The sequence below is a fragment of the Glycine soja genome, chromosome 11 (assembly GCF_004193775.1).
Source record: "Glycine soja cultivar W05 chromosome 11, ASM419377v2, whole genome shotgun sequence".
In the NCBI taxonomy this organism is placed as follows: domain Eukaryota; kingdom Viridiplantae; phylum Streptophyta; class Magnoliopsida; order Fabales; family Fabaceae; genus Glycine; species Glycine soja.
The window spans coordinates 10,974,512-10,994,518 of record NC_041012.1 but is presented as its reverse complement, the minus strand read 5'-3'; the positions used below and the strand labels follow the sequence as shown (position 1 = coordinate 10,994,518).

The following is a 20,007-nucleotide window of genomic DNA, read 5'->3' as shown; positions in this document are numbered from 1 at the left end:
AAAAAAAAGAAGTTAGATTCACATATACAACAGTTTAGTTCAATCTAGATTATTTAAAAAACCATTAAATTCAATTCAATTCAATAAATTGTGGTTTAAATTGGATTGTATTATTTACGTTTTTATTCAAAAGCTTGTTATAATCTGATATTCATCTTATTGCTAAATTAAAGAAATGTCAATTGTTAAAACCATAGTAAAATCATAATACTCTACTAAACTAGATCCTTAGGAAAAACATATTATGCAAGCAAAGATCACTTTGATATTTTGGGAGCATATGTTTTCATTGAAGGAAGTATTACAATATTTGATGCTAATAATAACATAACTCTTATATTATTAAAAATAAAATTGCACTTGATAGTTACATTTATATACATTTATTCGAATAGTTAATAAAAAAATCTTTAAATAAATATATTTTTCACAACAAGTTAAGTTTTGTGATAATTTTTCAAACAACTAAGAAATAAAAAAAGTAAACATGAGTGGTATAATAAATAATAAATGTATGAGAACAAATAATATATGTAAATTTGTGATTTTTTTAATTTTATAATAACTATCTTAAAAGTTATTTAAATGATGAGTTGTAATTGAATGTGAATGTAAAACTATTTTATATGTGCGTATCTATTGAATTTTATTTTTTTATAAATAAAAATATATACATAAATTCATATTTTTTTATCATTTAATTGGTACAGAATATTTATCAATTTTATTAATAAATAATCTCAAACTACATCAATTATTTTCATTTGTAAGACTCAAATCCGATACTTTAATTAAGAGGACCGAACTCAATATCACATAAACTAGGTAATACAAGGTCGATTTAGATCGAATTCAATACTTTTTAAGATAAAATATAAAATATGATCCAAAGTAATAAAAAATAGATTTTTCATTTGTTTAATTTTCTATTTATTCGATTTTTGATTTTTTTTTATTAGTTTTGACTTTTTATTGGATTGAATCGTATTGTGAATATCCATGTGATCACTTGGTGCTATAAACAGAGAAATAAAGCAAAGGCACGTAGGTGACTGAGGCATAGCAAATAAGATATGAGGAAGGGCCATATTACTTCTTCATATTTTATAATTTTATTTTTATGACTGTATTCAATTTTAGTTGAGGACAATTTATTTATGAGCTGGACCTTAAAATTCAATCAAATTAAAAAAACATCCAAAAAATATTACCAAATAAACATAATAATATATCTAATGCTAAAATTTATATATTTTAAAAATATATCATCTAGAATATTTATGAATTATTAATACTTATTTTAAAACTTTTTTTATTACACCTCGGGTTAAATTTAATTTCTTCTTTTAGAGTTTGATACGTGTTGTAAAATGAGTTAAATACATTTTTGTTCCTATCATTTATCAATTTTTTTTCATTTTTGTCTCTACAAAAAAAAATCTGATTTTATAAGATATGTTTGTCTTGTTTTTTGTTCTTAAGGTATTGTCAATGACACTTTGGACAATAATAAAATACTTTAAACAATGAAAAAAAATTTATCTAAAGTAGTCTAAGGATGAAAATACATTTTACATGGACTCAAACAAAAAAAATTACAGAGACAAAAATGAAAAAAAAAGTTAAATTACATGAATAAAAAAATATATTTAAGCCTTATAAAATTGGTAATGAATTTTAAAATTATATTTAAACTTTTAATGATTTTGCTTAACCTTGTATTTTTTCCTTTTTCATAAATTAATTTAAAATTAAATTTGATATGCTTTAATGGAATTATATTTTATATTTTAACTATTTATATACCAAATGTGTAGAACCCTAGGTACAATGAGGCTTTAAATACTCAAAAAAGAAGTTTTGTCATTCACGTTAGTTATTTTTTTTCACAGCATATAGTAATTATATTTTTTTATTCATGAAAATCAAAGATAATATTAGAGGGTTTATAATATCCTCATATTTAACCAAGTAAGTTAGATTTAGACTCATCAATACAGTAATTTTATTTGGTTCAAAGAAGATTGTCTTATGTAAAAAAGATACATATAAATTATGTCAAACTATCTTCACTCCAAAGTAATTTACACTACATAAAAAAAATATAATTCAAACAAAATTAGATTATATTTAAATATAAATTAAATTACTTATTTGGTCGCTATAATTTCATGATTTGTACCTTTTAGTAGGTTAAAAGTGATTTTTTTAATTTTATAGTTTACATTTTAATTATCTTTTAGCTCCTATAGTTTAAAAGTGACATTTTTAGTCTTATAGTTTATTTTAATTCTCTTGTAGTTCCTATAATTTGAAAGTGATCTTTTTAATCCCTATAATTTGTATTTTAATTACCTTTTAGTCCTTACTAAAAAAATATATAAAAATAATTAACTACAAATTAGTTATAAATTATCAATTATTTTTTATTATAAATTATCTTATGATAAATTAGTTACAAATTACTTATTAATATTTTTGTAGTTAATTGTAATTGATAATATTACTCATATTTTGAAGATAAGAACTAAAAAGGAAATTAAAATATAAAATATAGGGACTAAAAAGACCACTTTCAAATTATAGGGACTAAAAGAAAATTAAAATACAAATTATAAGGATTAAAAAAATCACTTTCAAATTATAGGGACTAAAAGAAAATTAAAATATAAATTATATGGACTAAAAAAACCACTTTAAAACTATAAGAAGTAAAAGGTACAACTGATAAAACTATAGGAACGAGTAATTAAATCTTAAATCTATAATTCCATCAAAACTAATTGATAGTATTGTAAAAATAATTTAATTTAATTTAATTATTTTTCCTCAAAATTAATGCAATCTAATCTTTGAGACCCTGAACTCAACAATTGTTTTTCTTCTTAATTAGCAACTAGCACCCTTTTGAAGACTTGGGGAATGAAAGGACTGAGCATTGACAAAAATAAAATACAAAATGCATTTTCGATTCTAAAATTATTAGGGGCAAGAATGCAAAAGTACTTTGGCCACAAATCGTTTTCATGATTGAACAAAATTTAGTCTATATTTATTTATTTGACTTCGATACATAAATATGCTAGCTTATCAAATTTATTCGACATAAGATGATGCTAAGCATAACGTAAGTACCTAAAAAAATTATTAAAAAAAGTTAAAATATAATTTTAGACTTTTTTATTTAGATTCAGTTTGACCTTTTATCTTTTTTAAAAAAATAATATGACTCTTTATTTTTTAAATTTGGTTCAATTTGATCCTTTCAAACAATTGTTTTCGAGTTTAGGACATGAATTTGAATTTCTTGACTAAATGTAAAACTTATTAAATTCACTTGCATATAAACTATAAAACTCAATTGATATTTAAACAAAAAAATCATAAACCTAGTGAAAATTACATGAAAAGTTATTTTCATGAGCAACAAAAAGAATATGAGAAAGAAGAGGGGCACAATAACACATCAACCGGGTTAAAAGGGGTTCAAAGAGGAAAATATGGAAGAGGGGAGGAGGGAAGCTGAATACTTTTGAAGTCAAAATTTATGTCTAAAAAAAGGGTGTGAAAAGAATAAAAGGGTACAAATAGGAGAGCGTGAAACATCTACTCATGTGAGGGTCCAAGTTGATATATACACAACAATATAAATTTTCAATTACAATGGTCACAATAAGGATATATCTGAATCACCCAAAAGGTCTAGCTTGTTGTGTCAACCGAAATAGTTCCTCTTTGGTTAAAATCTCAAGGACAAATTCCCCTAACATTTAAGGGAATTGGTTTTTCTACGCACTCTTGTAGTATTTAACTGAAAGATGGCCCAAGAAATTAGAAATTAGCTGTCTTTAACAAAACACACTAAAACAAGAAAAAGAAACAACCTTCCTTTTTTTTTCTTTTTATGGATAAGCAAGAAACACCATGCTTGAGGCGACACATTGAACATATTTCAATTTATAAACATTCTTTTGGTTTGGATCAATATTATAGATCTCCCCAGTCAAAAAATGAGGGACTAAGCTCCAATCAAGTTCTCCGATGTTATGACTGGGATACAAAATTGGGGGCTTTCTGTATGTCAAACCACCTTCATATAATGCATTAGCCACGACCTGAAAAATTGAATGTGCAGCAGCTCTAAACTAAACTGAAGCCGTCCCAGATTACTTCAGGTAACACCGCGTCAGGTCAGCAAAGGAGTTAGCCTCCATCATGGGTTCTCCTTCAAATTATTTGAATTTCCATTTCCATTTTGTACATGTTCTACAGAGGTTGTCTTTTCAGGTGCTTTCCTCAAGAAGCTTTTTGCATAAATTGCACCAAAGACAATTACCTGATAATTTAATGGTGTTAATAGGCTTCTCATAAAATTCATCAAGAATATTGTCACATTTAGTATGTGAACTATCATGGTGGTTCAAAATAAGTGGAAGTGGGGACCAGTTGTGATTTAGTGGCTGAGAAAGAGTGTGATACAAGAAAGAAGAGTGTAACATGACTTATTTCATTATGATATTCAATAAAGGTAAAAAGCAAGTCTTACAGCTCCAATCCACTGTTGCCAGCTAAGAGGATGGGCAAACCACACACATGACAGCAAAATGCTTACCAACTGCAAAAAAATAGAATAAAATGCGACAAACACTATTAGATAAACAATTTAAAGGATAATGTAAAATTTAACTTTTCTCTACAATACTTACCTGTCTTGTTGTCATTATAGTAGCAAATGTTAGAGCACCAAATGTGCGAATTGTGTAGGAAATAAAAAATTGACTAGCTGTTGCAACCTGTGGGAGTGGATATTATCATAAACTTCTTTAGTTAAATCGAAGATGAAGGGATATTTTTATACTTCTGTTATAAAACAAAGGGGAAAAAACACTATTAAAACAATCAGAGGAGAGCAAATTACTGTATTGTAAGACTTAAAACAGAAGGCAAAGTTTTCTTACAGTTGAAAGCAATGCAATGTCAAAGAAGCAATCTTTATGGATATAAACGAACTCTACAGCTGGTAATAAATGTCCTTGTATAATAAGACCTAAACAAAAATATCAGATGTCAAATCCTACCATTAAGTTGGAAAAGAAAAAAAAAAGTTGAGAATAAATATGTAGGCATACTGTCCAAGAAAATTCTCATTGCAGAAAAGACAAAAAATAGTCTGTGTATGACAAAAATATAATGTTCAGAATGAAATTTCACTGTTTGTGATCCACCTGTCAGGCTAAGAATACAAGAAGACAAAGTAGTATAGAATATCTGATTATGTATCTCCATGTTATAGCCTTTAAACATCTTATCTTGGAATGTGCTTGTAAAGCCATCACACCTATTAGACAAAAAAAACTACATGATTTAAAGAAAGAGTAGCACATCTCAACTTGAGCAATTAAGAATCTGCAAGAATGAACTAACTACAAAGTGTTACAAAATGATGTTTTAACCATATGACGTGGCTTCAAATAACAATTTCTGTACAAATCAACAACAAAAAAAAGTAGTTGAAATTATTCAATGGTTGTTCATAATAAATCTGTGGACTTTGAAAGTGGTAAAAAGAAAAATATATGCAGGAAAGTATTAAACAGTTAGATAGGTAGGCAAGGTGCTTTTTTCCTAACAATGAGAATAATCTGACAGATTAAAACAATGAGAATAATCTGACAGATTAAAAATCTTGCATGTCAGAATGGGTGAATGCAGCACTGATTTTATTTATTTTTTTATTTTTTGGGACAACTCTTAAAATCACTTGTCATAGAAGTGGGATTAAGTTTAGTGGTGATACCCAAGATAACCAAGCATTAGCAAAACACCCCAAACAGTATTTTCCCTTCCTCTACCGTATGGACTTATGTCGGTCCCTGCCTACAATGACAACACACAAGCATTACATCAGCTTATCACAGAAGGCTTCCAGATTATCAAGAATATTTATTGTGTATCTTCAGCAGCATGATCAATCCAGACTAAGAAAACAATTGCAACAAAATGCTTACTCAATGGAACATGAGAAAAACAACATTTGATATAGAAATGATTCTGTCAGTTGATATAAGAATATATTCTGGTCAGACTTGCAAGTCGAAATACCAATGGCAAGTCTGCAGTTAACTACTCAATTGTTTGGAAGTGTATCTGTGTGTGCTTGGAGTTTTGGATCCCAAGTTAGATCTATGTATCAAAGGAATAAGCAGGCTTGTAATTGTCATATGGGACTCAGCAAGTCTGCGCCATGCTTTATTCGCTTTAGTATGTTTAAATACAGAAGCATGCGAAAACTTTTTCAGAGTTAGTGTAGAACTTCCAGAACATGTAGCCTTCTTAGAACCAACACTTTAGCATATGGACATTCATTGTTGGTTCTAAACATAAAAGAATGACATACAAAGAAAAGAAAATGATGAAAAAGAAGCAAAAAACTAGGGTAAAAAATGATTACCGGATACAGGATGAACACTGAGCAGCCAAGGGTTACTACAAAGGCCAACAAATAGTCAGTTTCCCGATATCTCTTCTGCATTATGGCAGTGCCCCAGACCTAAATAATATACAAAGGCGGGAATCAAGATTCAATGTGCTAGAAAGATTGGTACTAGATATTAACCTGCCACATCATAACATGGAAGGAATAAACCATAAGCATAAAGATTGTACATAAGATTTGACATAAAAAAAAAGGAATGGGATTGGTTTGGTTGACTCAAGAACACATGGATTTTTTTTTTTTTTGGACAGCGAAAGTAGTTTTTATTAGATAAAAGTACCAGAGGTACTAAAGATACATTATAGTTATAAATAGGCTACTGGATATAAGGAGTCAGGCTGTGTATCAGTCTGCTCAATCCAAAATTCCCAACAACAAGTACAACAGCTTGCCCCACAGGTTTTTGTTTCCTAATTACAAAAACCATCTATTAGGTTGCTAGACCACTGGTTATAGTGCATAGAAAAATCTTTCTCCATAGCTCTAATCCACGTCCAGTGCAAAAACACAGCAACCTCCAGCAACTTGATTCCATTAAACTATGCATTCTAGAAGATGATCTGATTCCTATGCTTCCATATAGACCAAGTTAGAGCTATCCACCAAATCTTCCATCTACTATACCTCTTCGAACCTGGCGTCCCATGTACGTGCTGTAAAAAATGTTGTCTTGTGTTAATTGGAGATACCCCCAAGGATCGTACCCAAGTCTGAGATTCCCACCATAGAGGTCGTATTTTAATACATTCAAGAAATATGTGGGATGCGTCCTCCTCCCTAATTCTGCAAAATGAACAGAGGCTATCTTCCAACACCACTTGTCTTCTATGCAGATTCGATTTAGTCGGTAATCGGTCTTTAATTAGCCTCCAAGCAAAGATTGATGCCTTAGCAGGAATCTTTAGCTTCCATAGGTCTTGAAGAGCTCCATCCTGATCTTCACCCTCTAAATGACCCTACAATAGTTTATATGCGCTCCTTGTCGAGTAAAGCCCATTAGGCTCATGTTTCCATACCCAGGTATCAGGTACTTGTTGCTGAATTACCAGCTGTGAGATCAGCCTCATGAATTCATATGCAGAGTCAGCTTCATTATCAAATAATTGCCTTCTCCAGGACAGCTTCCATTTCCAAGATGTATCAGAGAAATTACCCACTTGCTGTATGAGGTTGTGCTGTTGTCGAGATATTTGATACAGCCTAGGAAATTTCTGCATTAGTGCCACTCCTTCACCAGTCCAGCAGTCTTCCCAAAATTTGATTTTATCACCCGACCCCACATTCCATGATAAACCAGATTGCATCATATTATTCAGCTGCTGATCCTGTGTGACCACCATTAGATCCTGCCACCACAATGACTCATTAGTGCCTCTTTTTCCTTCAGCCAATGATCTCCACCCGCCATACTTGGACTCCAATATTCTTACCCACAGCTCTTTTTCTTGGTGAATCATATCCCACTTCCATTTTCCAAGTAATGCTTTGTTGAAATTGCGGACATCTTTTATCCCCAAACCCCCTTTTTCTTTTGGGAGGCAAATTGATTCCCATTTCACCCATGCAATCTTCCTTTGATCCAAACCTCGACCCCATAAAAACTTGCGCTGAATTGTGATTAGTTTTTCTGGTACTTTGTTAGGCAACCTGAAAAAAGAGAGAAAATAAATTGGAATCGATGATAGTGTGGATTGTATGAGTGTCACTCTCCCCCCAAAGGATAGGTGTCTTTGCTTCCATCTAGACAATTTTCTCTCACACTTCCTAATCACCGGATCCCACAGCTCACAATGCCTTGGGTTTGCCCCAATAGGGATACCCAAATAAGTGAAAGGCAAGGCTAATGCAATTCAGATATTTTGCTGCCTCTTTAGTCCACTGGTCTGATTTTCCAAAAACCATAAGGCTGCTTTTTGCGAAGTTTATTTTGAGACTAGATGCTATTTCGAATCCCCGCAGAATTGCCTTGATTGCCTTTATGTTTTGAATGGTGGCCTCCCCGAAAAATATAGTATCATCTGCATATTGCAGAAAGCTGACTGGGCTGCTGTTTTTTCCTACAGCAAATGCAGTGTAGATATTCCTGTTGATTGCTTCCCTCATGAGGCCCGCTAGGGCTTCCGCTACAATGTTAAACAACAAAGGTGCTAGCGGATCACCTTGTCTGAGTCCTCTTTGCGGAGAGAATTGGGGAGTAGGGCTGCCATTGACCAAAATGGATATGGAGGCAGATTTGAGACAGCCCTAGATCCACTTGATCCATTTATTGCAAAAGCCCATCTTACGCATCATGTATATTAGAAAATCCCACGAAACAGAATCATAGGCCCTTTCAAAGTCTGCTTTAAATACTAGACACGATTTCTTTCTTCTTTTTGCTTCTTCCACTACTTCATTGGCAATAATTGCACTATGTAACAGCTGTCTTCCAGCTACGAAAGCAGATTGTCTTTCATCTATGATGTCCGGCATAATTCTCTTCAACCTGTTTGCTAAAAGTTTGGCCACAATCTTGTAGACGCATCCTATTAATGAAATAGGTCTGAACTCATACAGATTTTGAGGGTCTGGCACTTTAGGAAGTAGGGCAATGAAGGAAGCGTTTCCTCCTTTCGGGAATATCCCATTTGCATGAAATTCATAGAGGAATCTGATGATATCCAGTTTGAGAATATGCCAAAATTGCTTGATGAACTTGAAGTTCAGTCCATCCGGGCCTGGACTCTTTTCACTACCACACTCCCAAACTGCCCTCTTAATTTCTTCCTCAGAAAAGCATCCTACAAGCATCTGATTTTGCTGCTGCCCAATACTCTTGAAGCTAACACCGTTCAGTTTAGGTCTAATCAGTTCAGGCTCTTGATATCGCTGCTGGAAGAATCTGAATATTTCTGCTTTCACTATGGCAGGTTCATCAACCCATACACCTTCAATATGCACTCCATTTACTGCATTGGATCTCCGATTTGAATTACGCATCAAGTGAAAATACCGGAAATTATAGTCACCTTCCTTTACCCACTTCAATCTTGCTTTCTGCCTCATAATTGACTCATGGGATTGAGCAGCTAACCATAGGTCTTGCTGTAACATTTTCCTTTTCATACATTCTTCATGGGATAGTTGCCTCTCAGCTGACTCAATTTCCAGCTTGTTTATTTCCTCCTCTAACTCTTGGACTTTCTTGAAAGTTCCTCCAGATTGCTCCTTGTGCCACAGCTTCAGCTTCTGTTTGAGTTGTTTAATTTTTTCTTTGAGAACGAAACCTCCCCACCCCGTTGTTGATGTCTGCGACCAGCAATTGGAAACCGCATCCCTGAATGATTTCTCCTGGAGCCAACAGTCAAAAATGCGAAACGGTTTAGGCCCCCAATCCACATTCTTAGAAATGAGTAGAATGGGGCAGTGATCTGAAAAATTCCTATTTAGAATGAATTGTGAGCTTGATGGCCATTTGTTAAGCCATTCAGCTGTGACAAATGATCTGTCCAATCTGCTTTTTGCAACCCCATTTGGTCTAAACCAAGTGAACTTTCTCCCCACGCATGGTGGCTCTTCTCATTCAAGATCCGCGATCCATTCATTAAAATCAGTCATGTGTCTGTCCTCCACCCCTCTTTGGGATAGACCCACCCTTTCTGATGTATTTCTAATGCTATTGAAATCACCCATTAGGCACCAAATTCCATCTGGATTCATGTTCTTGAGCTGTTTGAGTGACTCCCAGAGTTCTCTCCTGTGTTGCACATCACAGGGTGGATAAATATTAATTATATGCACCTTTTGTGCGACCAAACACCTTCCAGTAGAATGAAACCCCTGCCTGTTACCTTTCTTTCCACCTTGAAGCGATTCCCATTCCATAAGCACAACAGCCCTCCTGCAGTATTTAATGATGGCTGCATTTCCCAACACACGTCAGCCTCTCCCCATATAGCTTGACACATGGCTTTATCAATTTTCTCCTTTTTTGTTTCTTGAAGGCATAGTATATCAGCACTGTGCTTCCTCACCAACCTCCTGATTGCACTCCACTTGACCCCCCTCCCTAATCCTCTTATATTATATGATAAGATGTTCATGAGGAACCATCCCTATTGCCCAGCTTCTCAGCCTCCTTACTATCTCTGTATTCCATGTCACAGAATCGTGCAATAATGCTGTCATGACCCATGTTAGTTGTCACCCCCAGCTCCTGCGCCATTTCCCATTGCTGTTTAGCTTGCTGAAAATGCTCTGTAATGTCTTCGTTATTCTTTGGTTGCGGGTTCATTTCATAGTTTGTCTCTGTGTCGGAATTAGGTACTTCATGTCCAATGATGGGCCTATGGTTTAGCCCAGGAGTTGTTTCATGTTGCTGTTGGATCCTTACATTCATGCCTTCCTCCGTTAAATTCGTGCATGTGTTGAGCAAGCCTTTTTTCTTTCTGCACCATGTTCCTTTTGAATAGACCTTAAGAGTTCCAGGGGTTTTAATTTTGTTATGAGATGGGCTTATTGGGCTTTGGTTGGACAGAGGTATTAGTAAAGAGGGGGTGTGACTATGAAGGTCTATGTTCAACGGCCAATAGTCTTTTTCACGGGGTTGAGTGTCCATATTGGGGCTTTTAAAATGTGAGTCTTTTTCAAGAAAGGAAAAGGCCTGCATGCCACGTGTTGCTTCAGTCATTGCCAGCTGATTACCTTCCCATCCAACGGTCATATTGGGCTGTTGACTCTGCTGAAGATCAACCTTAACCATCTGAGAAACGCCTCCTGCCACGCCATGCGTCTCCCTGCCTCCTACACTGCACCGTAGCTGTACTATAGAGCTTTCCTCCTCCATGCATGTTTGGTCTGTCCTCCTTAGGGAAAGTGTGTCAACTACATTCCCATTTGGGGCTTCCATTAATGGCAGTGAAACTTGGTTATCCGTGCCATTGGTCTTCGCATCTGGGTTATTACCCGCTGGTTTATACCCATTGGTTGTAGCAATGGGTAGAGGTCCGTCGGGTGGTTTGTCGGATTCTGGGCTCGACGTGGCGATGGTGGTGTGGATTCCGCCGTGGTCTTCCGACGAGCTGTTGTTTGGATCCTCTGCCGATAGGATTGTCGCGGCGTGAATCTCATCCTTGTCGTCATCAGAGGAGATAATCTCCTCGTCGGAGAAGCCGATACAACCGCAAGCTTGGCAGTGGCATCTCCTGATGTCGCTCGTTATCTCCTCCTCTATTTCAACCGGGAACACCTCGTCGCCAATATGAAGATTCACCTTGTGATGGAGAGTGGGCTTCCGTGAGGTCCAAACTAATACCCTCGCCCTATCTAAATGACGCAGCTCCTCGACATCATCATCTACCTCCACCAGGTCTCCTACCGCGGCGACGACCTTGCGGATGTGCTCCATGTCCCATGCCGCTAGCGGAATGCCCCAGCATAGGAGCCATACCAATCGATGACCCATTCTGATCCCTGGATGCCATTTCTCCAATGAATAAAACAACGTCGTCCCATGTGTCTTTTCTACATTAGCTAAGTCCTCTGCCCTAGTGTCGGAGAGACCGAGAAGCAATACGCCGTCATCGCCGAGGTACTTAGGCACGACCTCGCCACCAATCTCCCATGTTATTTCTTCTTCAGCTTTGTCGAAGCTTGTCATATTCTTCACGCGACCCACCCATGCATCCGAAAACCATGATTTGGTCGTTGTCTTGATGTCCAGATAGAGTGACGAGTGAGACTGATGAGAATCCTAAAACTGGCCAAATACAGGCTAAAGGCCCAAGTGGAGAAGGATGAAGGCCCAAGTGGAGAAGGATGAAGGCCAGAGGTAGAGACACTATCAAGACTATTAATTGTTGCTGAAGGCCCAAGTTAAATATGTTTTTAGTTATAATTTTTATTTATTGTAATTTTGGCCCAAACTGTTTAGAAAGTCCATGTCTATTTTTATCTTTTTGTTCAGATACACTATAAGTATTGGTTTTTATTTTCAATAAAGAAAACTTTTGGCATTTTCATAAAATTGGTTGAGAGTTTCTCTCTAGGTTCCTTGTTGAACCAATTATCAGACTTATCAAGGTAATCCTTGTGGCGTCTACCCTGACTTATCTTCCTTCACCAGAAGTGGCGTCTACCCTAACTTATCTTCCTTCACTAGAAGTGGCGTCATCCAAAAACTCTACAGCATGTATCAAGCGATCCGCTCCTAGTCAGGTTCACATCATCTGGTATATGTGAACCTGACTAGGAGCAGATCGCTTGATACAGACTGTAGAGTTTTTGAATGACGCCACTTCCAGTGAAGGAAGATAAGTCAGGGTAGACGCCACTTCCGGTGAAGGAAGATAAGTCAGGGTAGACGCCACAAGGATTACCTTGATAAGTCTGATAATTGGTTCAACAAGGAACCTAGAGAGAAACTCTCACCCAATTTTATGAAAATGCCAAAAGTTTTCTTTATTGAAAATAAAAACCAATACTTATAGTGCATCTGAACAAAAAGATAAAAATAGACATGGACCTTCTAAACAGTTTGGGCCAAAATTACAATAAATAAAAATTATAACTAAAAACATATTTAACTTGGGCCTTTAAATTAGTTTGGGCCTTCAGCAACAATTAATAGTCTTGATAGTGTCTCTACCTCTGGCCTTCATCCTTCTCCCCTTGGGCCTTCATCCTTCTCCCCTTGGGCCTTTAGCCTGTATTTGGCCAGTTTCAGGATTCTCATCAGAGACCCATATCTACCAGCACCGACGTCATGCGAGTATTGCTTTGGCCTTGATTTTGCCCTGTTTGAGCACAAAGCTTGGGCGTACGTCATCGTGGCTTTCCAGTGTTGTGCATGTATTTGAGGGGGTGCTGTCATTCCTTGCCTACGCACATTCGTCTGGGTACCATGCTCCATAATTCGATGAGCATAATTTCTCCTCCCCCTATCATACCTTGGGATATTCACATATAATTTCAGGCTTCCTATTATGATGTTATCCAACTGCCTTTCCAAAGCCCGGACGTTTGAGACCCCTCTAAACCTCACAAAGCCATACCTCTTTCCTACTCTGTTCTGTTGTTTGGAGATGAAGATCTCTCGGACATCCCCCCACCTTTTGAACTGCACCCATAGATCTTTCTCCGTTACGTCATCGAGGAACCGCGTGAAGTAAAAGGTTGAGATGTCTGCTCTGTCTCTCCAGTTGTCACGTGAGTGTTTGGGTTGCCTACTTTGGTTGCTGTCGACATGGTTATGCCGGGGATCCTTTCTAAACCTCACTTCCCGCCTCTCATTCCTAGACCTGACTCTCACCCACTGGTTTGCTCTATCACTCTCTCTTGCTTTCTCACTCTCTCTCTCTCGATGTCTCTCTCACTCGCAACTTTTGTAGATCTAGGCTTCAAGAAGTATGGATGATGGAAAAAGATAAAAATATGGCTAGCAGGATAGGACATTCTACTAGACAACCCAGAATCCACTAAGTATCAATACATTTACTTTACAAGAACACAAGTTAAAAGTCCTTGGAATAATATTAAAATGGAAAATAGAAGTTGCATCTCATTTCACACATAGCATGCCCTTTTACATGCATAAATGATAACCAACTTGTTAAAAAAATCCTTCAGAACATTCCAAACCCATATTATAGTTTATCTACTTCAACCATAATTACTTTTATCTAAACCAAAATCAAACAACAAGAACAAAGCCTTATCTAATCTAAACCAAAATAGTCGACTAAAATCTATATTATAAAAACTACATAAAAATCATCTTGTCATGCATATCAAAGAAACAATGGCATGCTTATCAAAGAAACAATGGCATGTTTATAACCACACACCACATCTCCACTCTTCAGTCCTAACAAAATTCTCCTTCGAGGATAGACTGCAGCCACTTTAAAATCACCTAATTATTCATTTTCTAAAGCCATATTCAAAAGCAAAGTATAGAGAATATATCATTTTTGTTTGTCATGGTAAATTTGTTAGTAACTCCCAAAAGTACGAAATTTCCTTCTTTCTCACCCTTTCTCTTGAAGACCGAAAAACAAGTATAGGATTATCACCTTTAAAATGTGCCGACCCTAATGTAGAATAAAATTTGAAGGAAAAAAAGTAAGAGCATTTACTTGAGAGAGAGGAGAGAATCAGGCCAAGCATTGACCAATTTGAAAAGAATGTTTAACCAAAATTTCAGAATGAGGATGAAGCCACAAAATTCTACCTCCAAGTTACATTTTTTTCCTCTTAATGGATTTGTTCCGTTAAAAAGGGAAGTGGCTATTAATGATGCCAATCACAAATGATTGTGGGATGAGAGAAAGATAGTGCATGAAACATTCAGTGTTAAGGAACAATACAATGTAATTACTACCATTCTTCATCAACAGAAGCAACAATAGCTAAGAAGATGAATTATACACTACAAATAAATATATGAATACATATCAATAATGAAGGTAATGAATATTGCAATCAGCCAGTAATCATAATATCAAAATAAAAGAAATTTATATAATCGAGCACACTATTAAATTTTGCCTTACCATAACTGGTATCATTTTAGCACACTTTGCAAGAGTCTGAACAGGGAAACTAACATATTTGAGGGCCTGGAATAAGAAACATGATTCCAAAAAAAAAATGGGTATTAACTGACAGCCAATAGTAAATTAGTAATAACAACTTATAATGAACAATGTATAGACACAGAAAGTATGCAACTTACCTCATACTGACAACTTGTGGTGAGTATGTTTGATACCGACACAAGGCAGTACTTATAAATAGGAGCTACAGGATCCAATGCCTTTTTACTTGCCTATGAGAAAGATTGAAAATGATAAATTCTAGGAAAATTCTGGATTAGCAAAGGCATTGCAGTCAGAAGATAGGGAAGGCTGCAATGTCAAACACTAAAATGTTTGGTAACCACAGTACTTTCCCATATATCAAGCGCTTACCAGTAAAGCACCAGCTGAAACAGCAGACGTGGTGATGCGATTGCAGAAAACAAGAAAAAGAGAATATTTGAAGTAGTCCTTGTTCACCCCATAAGGAACTCTCATGATCTTTTCCTAAAAGAAACAAACACAAACACAAGTTGTCAGTATAGGGCAATAGTAGGATTATCAGATAGGGCTTTGGCATCATCCAAATTCATGTTAGCTAATAGCTTTCCCCACATACCTAACTAGATGCTAGTTTAGTTAATCTATAAGCATCCCATCATAAACAGCTAAATAAGCATCAAGTGATAACTAAGACTAAGAAATTAAGAACACTTCAACAAAGAGGATCGATAACCAACTTATTAATGTGAATTTGTTCCCAAATAATAGCAGCTATGGTTTTCTAGTTAGAACCACTACTGAAAGACCAACAGGGAAAAATTACTAAAAAATAAAAATGAAAACACACACACACACACAAAACATGTAATTAGAATTAGTTTTAACTAGCAAAGATAAGGAGATCCTGGGATTCTAAGAAAAACGAAAAAAGCTTTGGGCTTATAAACCTGCAAAACACCATAGGTAACGAGGGTGAGCATGATTCCTGCGACAGCAAATGTGCCTTTCCACAACTTGTTCTCTCTCCAATTCGAATCACCCGCAGTGGGAGAAGAAACAGAAGCAGAGGTTGTTTCCGCCATGTCCCAAACACGAGCACCACACTGACATATAACACCACCAAAAACAACGTCGGATTAGACACGGCGCGCCTCAGAGTCGTTGCTCACGGGTTCTCTTTGTTGCCTCATTGTTCTTTTTTTCTGTTAGTTGTTTCATGCGAGAAAATGGAATTGGCCCGCCACGTCAGCATTCACCATTCTCGGGAGACAGCAACGGCACTCGCATATTCACTCTTGATTGAACATGGGCCAGTCAACACCTCCTGATGGGTTTTTAAAACTCAGCCCAATAACATCTTGGGAGTTGCTACGTGCACCCAGCATTATTGCTGGGGCACCCAGCAAACAGTGAAGTGGCAAAATTGCCCTTCAATAATTCTTCTTCCGGAAGAAGTATTTTCGTAAACTTTTCGGAAAAAGCTTTTCCGGTAAGTTTCCGGAAAAAAACTTCTTCCGGAAGAAGAATTTGTGAATTCCGGAAGTACCCACAAACTACGTCCGGAAGAACGTCATCTGGAAGTTTCCGGAAGAACCTTCTTCCGGAACTTAAATTTTTTTTTAAAAAAAAATATTTGATAATATAATTTACTTTTAATGGATAAACTAAATTATAAAATAATTAATATTATTATACATAAATAATTAAATAATTAGTGAACGTATGTAACGAAATAAGAATTTTCATTTTATAATAATAAGTAAAAATAAAATAATATTTAATGCGTATGTAATGACGATTTTGCCCTTGTGTAATTTTCTTTAAATTAACGCGTAAACGCTTCTTTCTACTGCGCTTTCGCTTTCTTCGCTTCTTTTTACTGCCTTTCGCTTTCTTCTGCTTTGTTTCTTCCGGTTGCTTGGTGTTCTTTCGGTGGTCCCTTTTGCAGTTTCCATTGGTGGTCCCGTGAAGTATTTAGAGATTCGGTGGTCCCGTGTTCGGTATTTGAAGTTTTGTTAGTGGCTGTTCTTCCTATTTTGTCGGAGGTACGCTTTTATGGGTATTTTTTTTCTTTTCCGGCTAGTTTTTAGAGAAGAAAAGTAGTAAAAAAATGTGTATCCGGAAGAAATTTTAGGCACTAAGACCTTTTCCGGAAGAAGTGTTTCCGGAAAACACTTCCGGAAGACCTTATTCTGGAAGTTACTGAGGCCTATTCCGGAAGAAGTGCTTCCGAAAAACACTTCCGGAAGCACTTCTTCCGGAACTTCCAAAACACACAACTTTAATTATAAAAATAGACAACTTCATTTTTAAAGAAAAAACACTAATTTAAAAAAATAAACAATAAACAATAAACAAACACAACTACTTTTATAAAAAAAATTAATTTACAAATTAATATTTAGTAAAAATACACAATTTAAATTATAAAAAAAATATGACATCAAAAACCCAAACATCATTTTTCATAAAATCTAAAAAACAAAATAACCAAAATAAATAAAATAATTCATTTAAAAAAAAACAAAACAATTTCTGTTTAAAAAATTTAAAAAAAAAACACAAAAAAAAACCATTTCCGGAAGAAGGGGTTCTTCCGGAAAGGTCTTCCGAAAATTTGAAAGTTCTTCCGGAAGTGCGCGTCTTCCGGAATTCTTCCGGATGAACCACTTCTTCCGAAAGTTCCCGGAAGAGGTTTTTCCGGGAGTCTTCCGGAAGAAGTGTTCTTCCGGAAGACGTTTGGTTACTTCCGGAAGAACCCTTCTTCCGGAAACTTTCCGGAAAATGTTCTTCCGGAACTTCCGGAAGAACCCCTAACGGGTCTTCCGGAAGTCTCCGCCGTCAGCCTCCTTTCCCCATTTTTTCCGGCGTCCTCTCCTCTCGTCTTCTACCCTAAGGTTACTATCCTAAGGTAACTATCCTAAGGTTCCACTGCTACAAGCTATAACAATGTTGTATCATACAAGCAAAGGGGAGTTAGGGAGACTAACCTCGTTCGCGGAGAAGAAGAAGACGAGGTTCGCGCTTGCCTTGCCGGAGAAGAAGAAGCAGTTCGCGGAGAAGGGAGAACAAGCTTCGCGGAAGGAATGAGCAGCAGCAGAAAAGTTTCTTCCGGAGAGGGGGGGCTTTTTATAATTTTTTATTAAAGGGCAAAATTGTCCATTCATAAAAGTTGCTGGGTGCACCTAGCATCTCCCTAACATCTTAAATGGACCAGCCTAGTCAGGGTCCATTTTTAAAACATAGTTTGGGATATTTTGGTCATTTTTGTTACATCTCGTATATAAACTCCATAACCCAAATCAGAAAACCCTAGAGCCGGCTTCTCCCTCTGCGCAGGTTTGTGACTGTGCATCGTCACTCTACGCTAATTGCTTAGTTGAAGCCGTTGATGGTTTCAGATTTCTAATTTTCTTTTTAATTTCAGGAATTGGGAACATTCGACAGGTAGAGTTTCTTCAATGGCTCCTAAAGGTATGTTCGTGTTCCTCACTTTAAAAAATTAGTTGCACAAAATTTAAATTCAGTGGTTATTTTTTCAATAGTATTGGAATTAAGCATGTTTAGGAAGAAGATGTGTAATTAGGGAGAAGATTATGGTGTGTGAAAATTATTAGGCTGGTTTTGGTTTTTGCTGTGTGCGACTTGAGTGAGGGTTTTTTTCTTTGTGTGTGTGCAGTTGATAAGAAGAACGACCCAAAGGCACAGGCCTTGAAGACTGCTAAGGCAGTTAAGTCTGGTGCTACCTTTAAGAAGAAGGCAAAGAAGATCCGAACTTCTGTCACTTTCCACAGACCGAGGACATTGAAGAAGGATAGGAACCCCAAGTACCCTCGCATTAGCGCGCCTCCAAGAAATAAGCTTGATCATTATCAGATCCTGAAATACCCTCTGACCACTGAATCCGCCATGAAGAAGATTGAGGACAACAACACTTTGGTTTTCATTGTCGACCTGCGTGCCGACAAGAAGAAGATCAAGGATGCCGTGAAGAAAATGTATGACATCCAGGCCAAGAAAGTTAACACCTTGATCAGGTGAGCAACTATTTAATGACTATTCAGTTTTGATAGTAATGGTTTCATAATGCATTATTGCTGATGAAATTTGATGGGTGGTAGTGAATTCCGTTTTCAGCTAGTGTGATAAGGTGTTGTTGATGTTGTGAATTTGATGTTGTACTATCCTTTCTGAACACCATGTTATGTTGATACATGATGTCACATGTAATTAATATGTAGTCCTGTCTGTACTCTGTAGCTTCTTTTTTTTTTTGCCTTTAAATATACATCATGGGGTGTTCCTGTTCTCTGTTTTGTTTGTTTTGTTGTTTAATCACTGGTGTGTGAATTGGTAGTGGTTTGGTACAATATTCACTCTAATGAGTTAATAATTTAGAGTACTATGTCTAGGGGTGACAATCTCGCTTGTGGAATTTTGGATATATCTGTATTTTTCAACTTGGATTCCTAGGAAATTAGGGAATCCTATGAATGTTTCTATTAGAGAATAGAGATTGAATATTTGTACTGCCTGGAATTGGTTTGAGATGCCGCTTTACAGTGAAGTTGTAGAAATATATATGGTTTAGTTCAATGAGGTATTTTCTGCTGCAATTTCTAAATTTGAATTCTGTTGCAGGCCTGATGGAACCAAGAAGGCTTATGTCCGGTTGACCCCTGATTACGATGCATTGGATGTGGCAAACAAGATTGGGATTATCTAAGGTAGTACCTAGGCAGTTCTATGGTTATTCTTGGCGGAAACTTTTTAAAAAAATGATAGGTTCTATATTTTGTGTTTTGTTATTTTGTATGTTTTGGTTCCGTTGACACTAAGCAGACCTCGTGTTTCAATTTTGACTAGAGAGTTGTTTAAATTGATGATTGGAATGATCATGTTAAAATTTTCTAATTAGTGATTATGCTACACGGAATGTGAGGTTGATGAGTG

General features: G+C 36.0%; 2 protein-coding genes across 2 annotated transcripts; one reads left to right on the top strand and one right to left on the bottom strand.

Moving 5' to 3' along the window:
- Window positions 1-3,607: 3,607 nt before the first annotated feature.
- LOC114377438 (UDP-galactose/UDP-glucose transporter 5B-like) lies at window positions 3,608-16,283 on the bottom strand. The gene is made up of 11 exons (XM_028335940.1): window positions 16,002-16,283; window positions 15,445-15,558; window positions 15,210-15,302; window positions 15,028-15,093; window positions 6,452-6,550; window positions 5,798-5,877; window positions 5,226-5,338; window positions 4,959-5,047; window positions 4,707-4,793; window positions 4,547-4,615; window positions 3,608-4,336 (listed from the first exon to the last, which is right to left on the bottom strand). Exons 1-11 carry the CDS (start codon window positions 16,134-16,136, stop codon window positions 4,214-4,216), a joined length of 1,068 nt encoding a protein of 355 aa, XP_028191741.1. The 5' UTR covers window positions 16,137-16,283; the 3' UTR covers window positions 3,608-4,213.
- A 2,004-nt stretch (window positions 16,284-18,287) lies between these two features.
- LOC114377422 (60S ribosomal protein L23A-like) lies at window positions 18,288-20,007 on the top strand. The gene is made up of 4 exons (XM_028335917.1): window positions 18,288-18,393; window positions 18,482-18,528; window positions 18,734-19,091; window positions 19,696-20,007. Exons 2-4 carry the CDS (start codon window positions 18,516-18,518, stop codon window positions 19,778-19,780), a joined length of 456 nt encoding a protein of 151 aa, XP_028191718.1. The 5' UTR covers window positions 18,288-18,393; window positions 18,482-18,515; the 3' UTR covers window positions 19,781-20,007.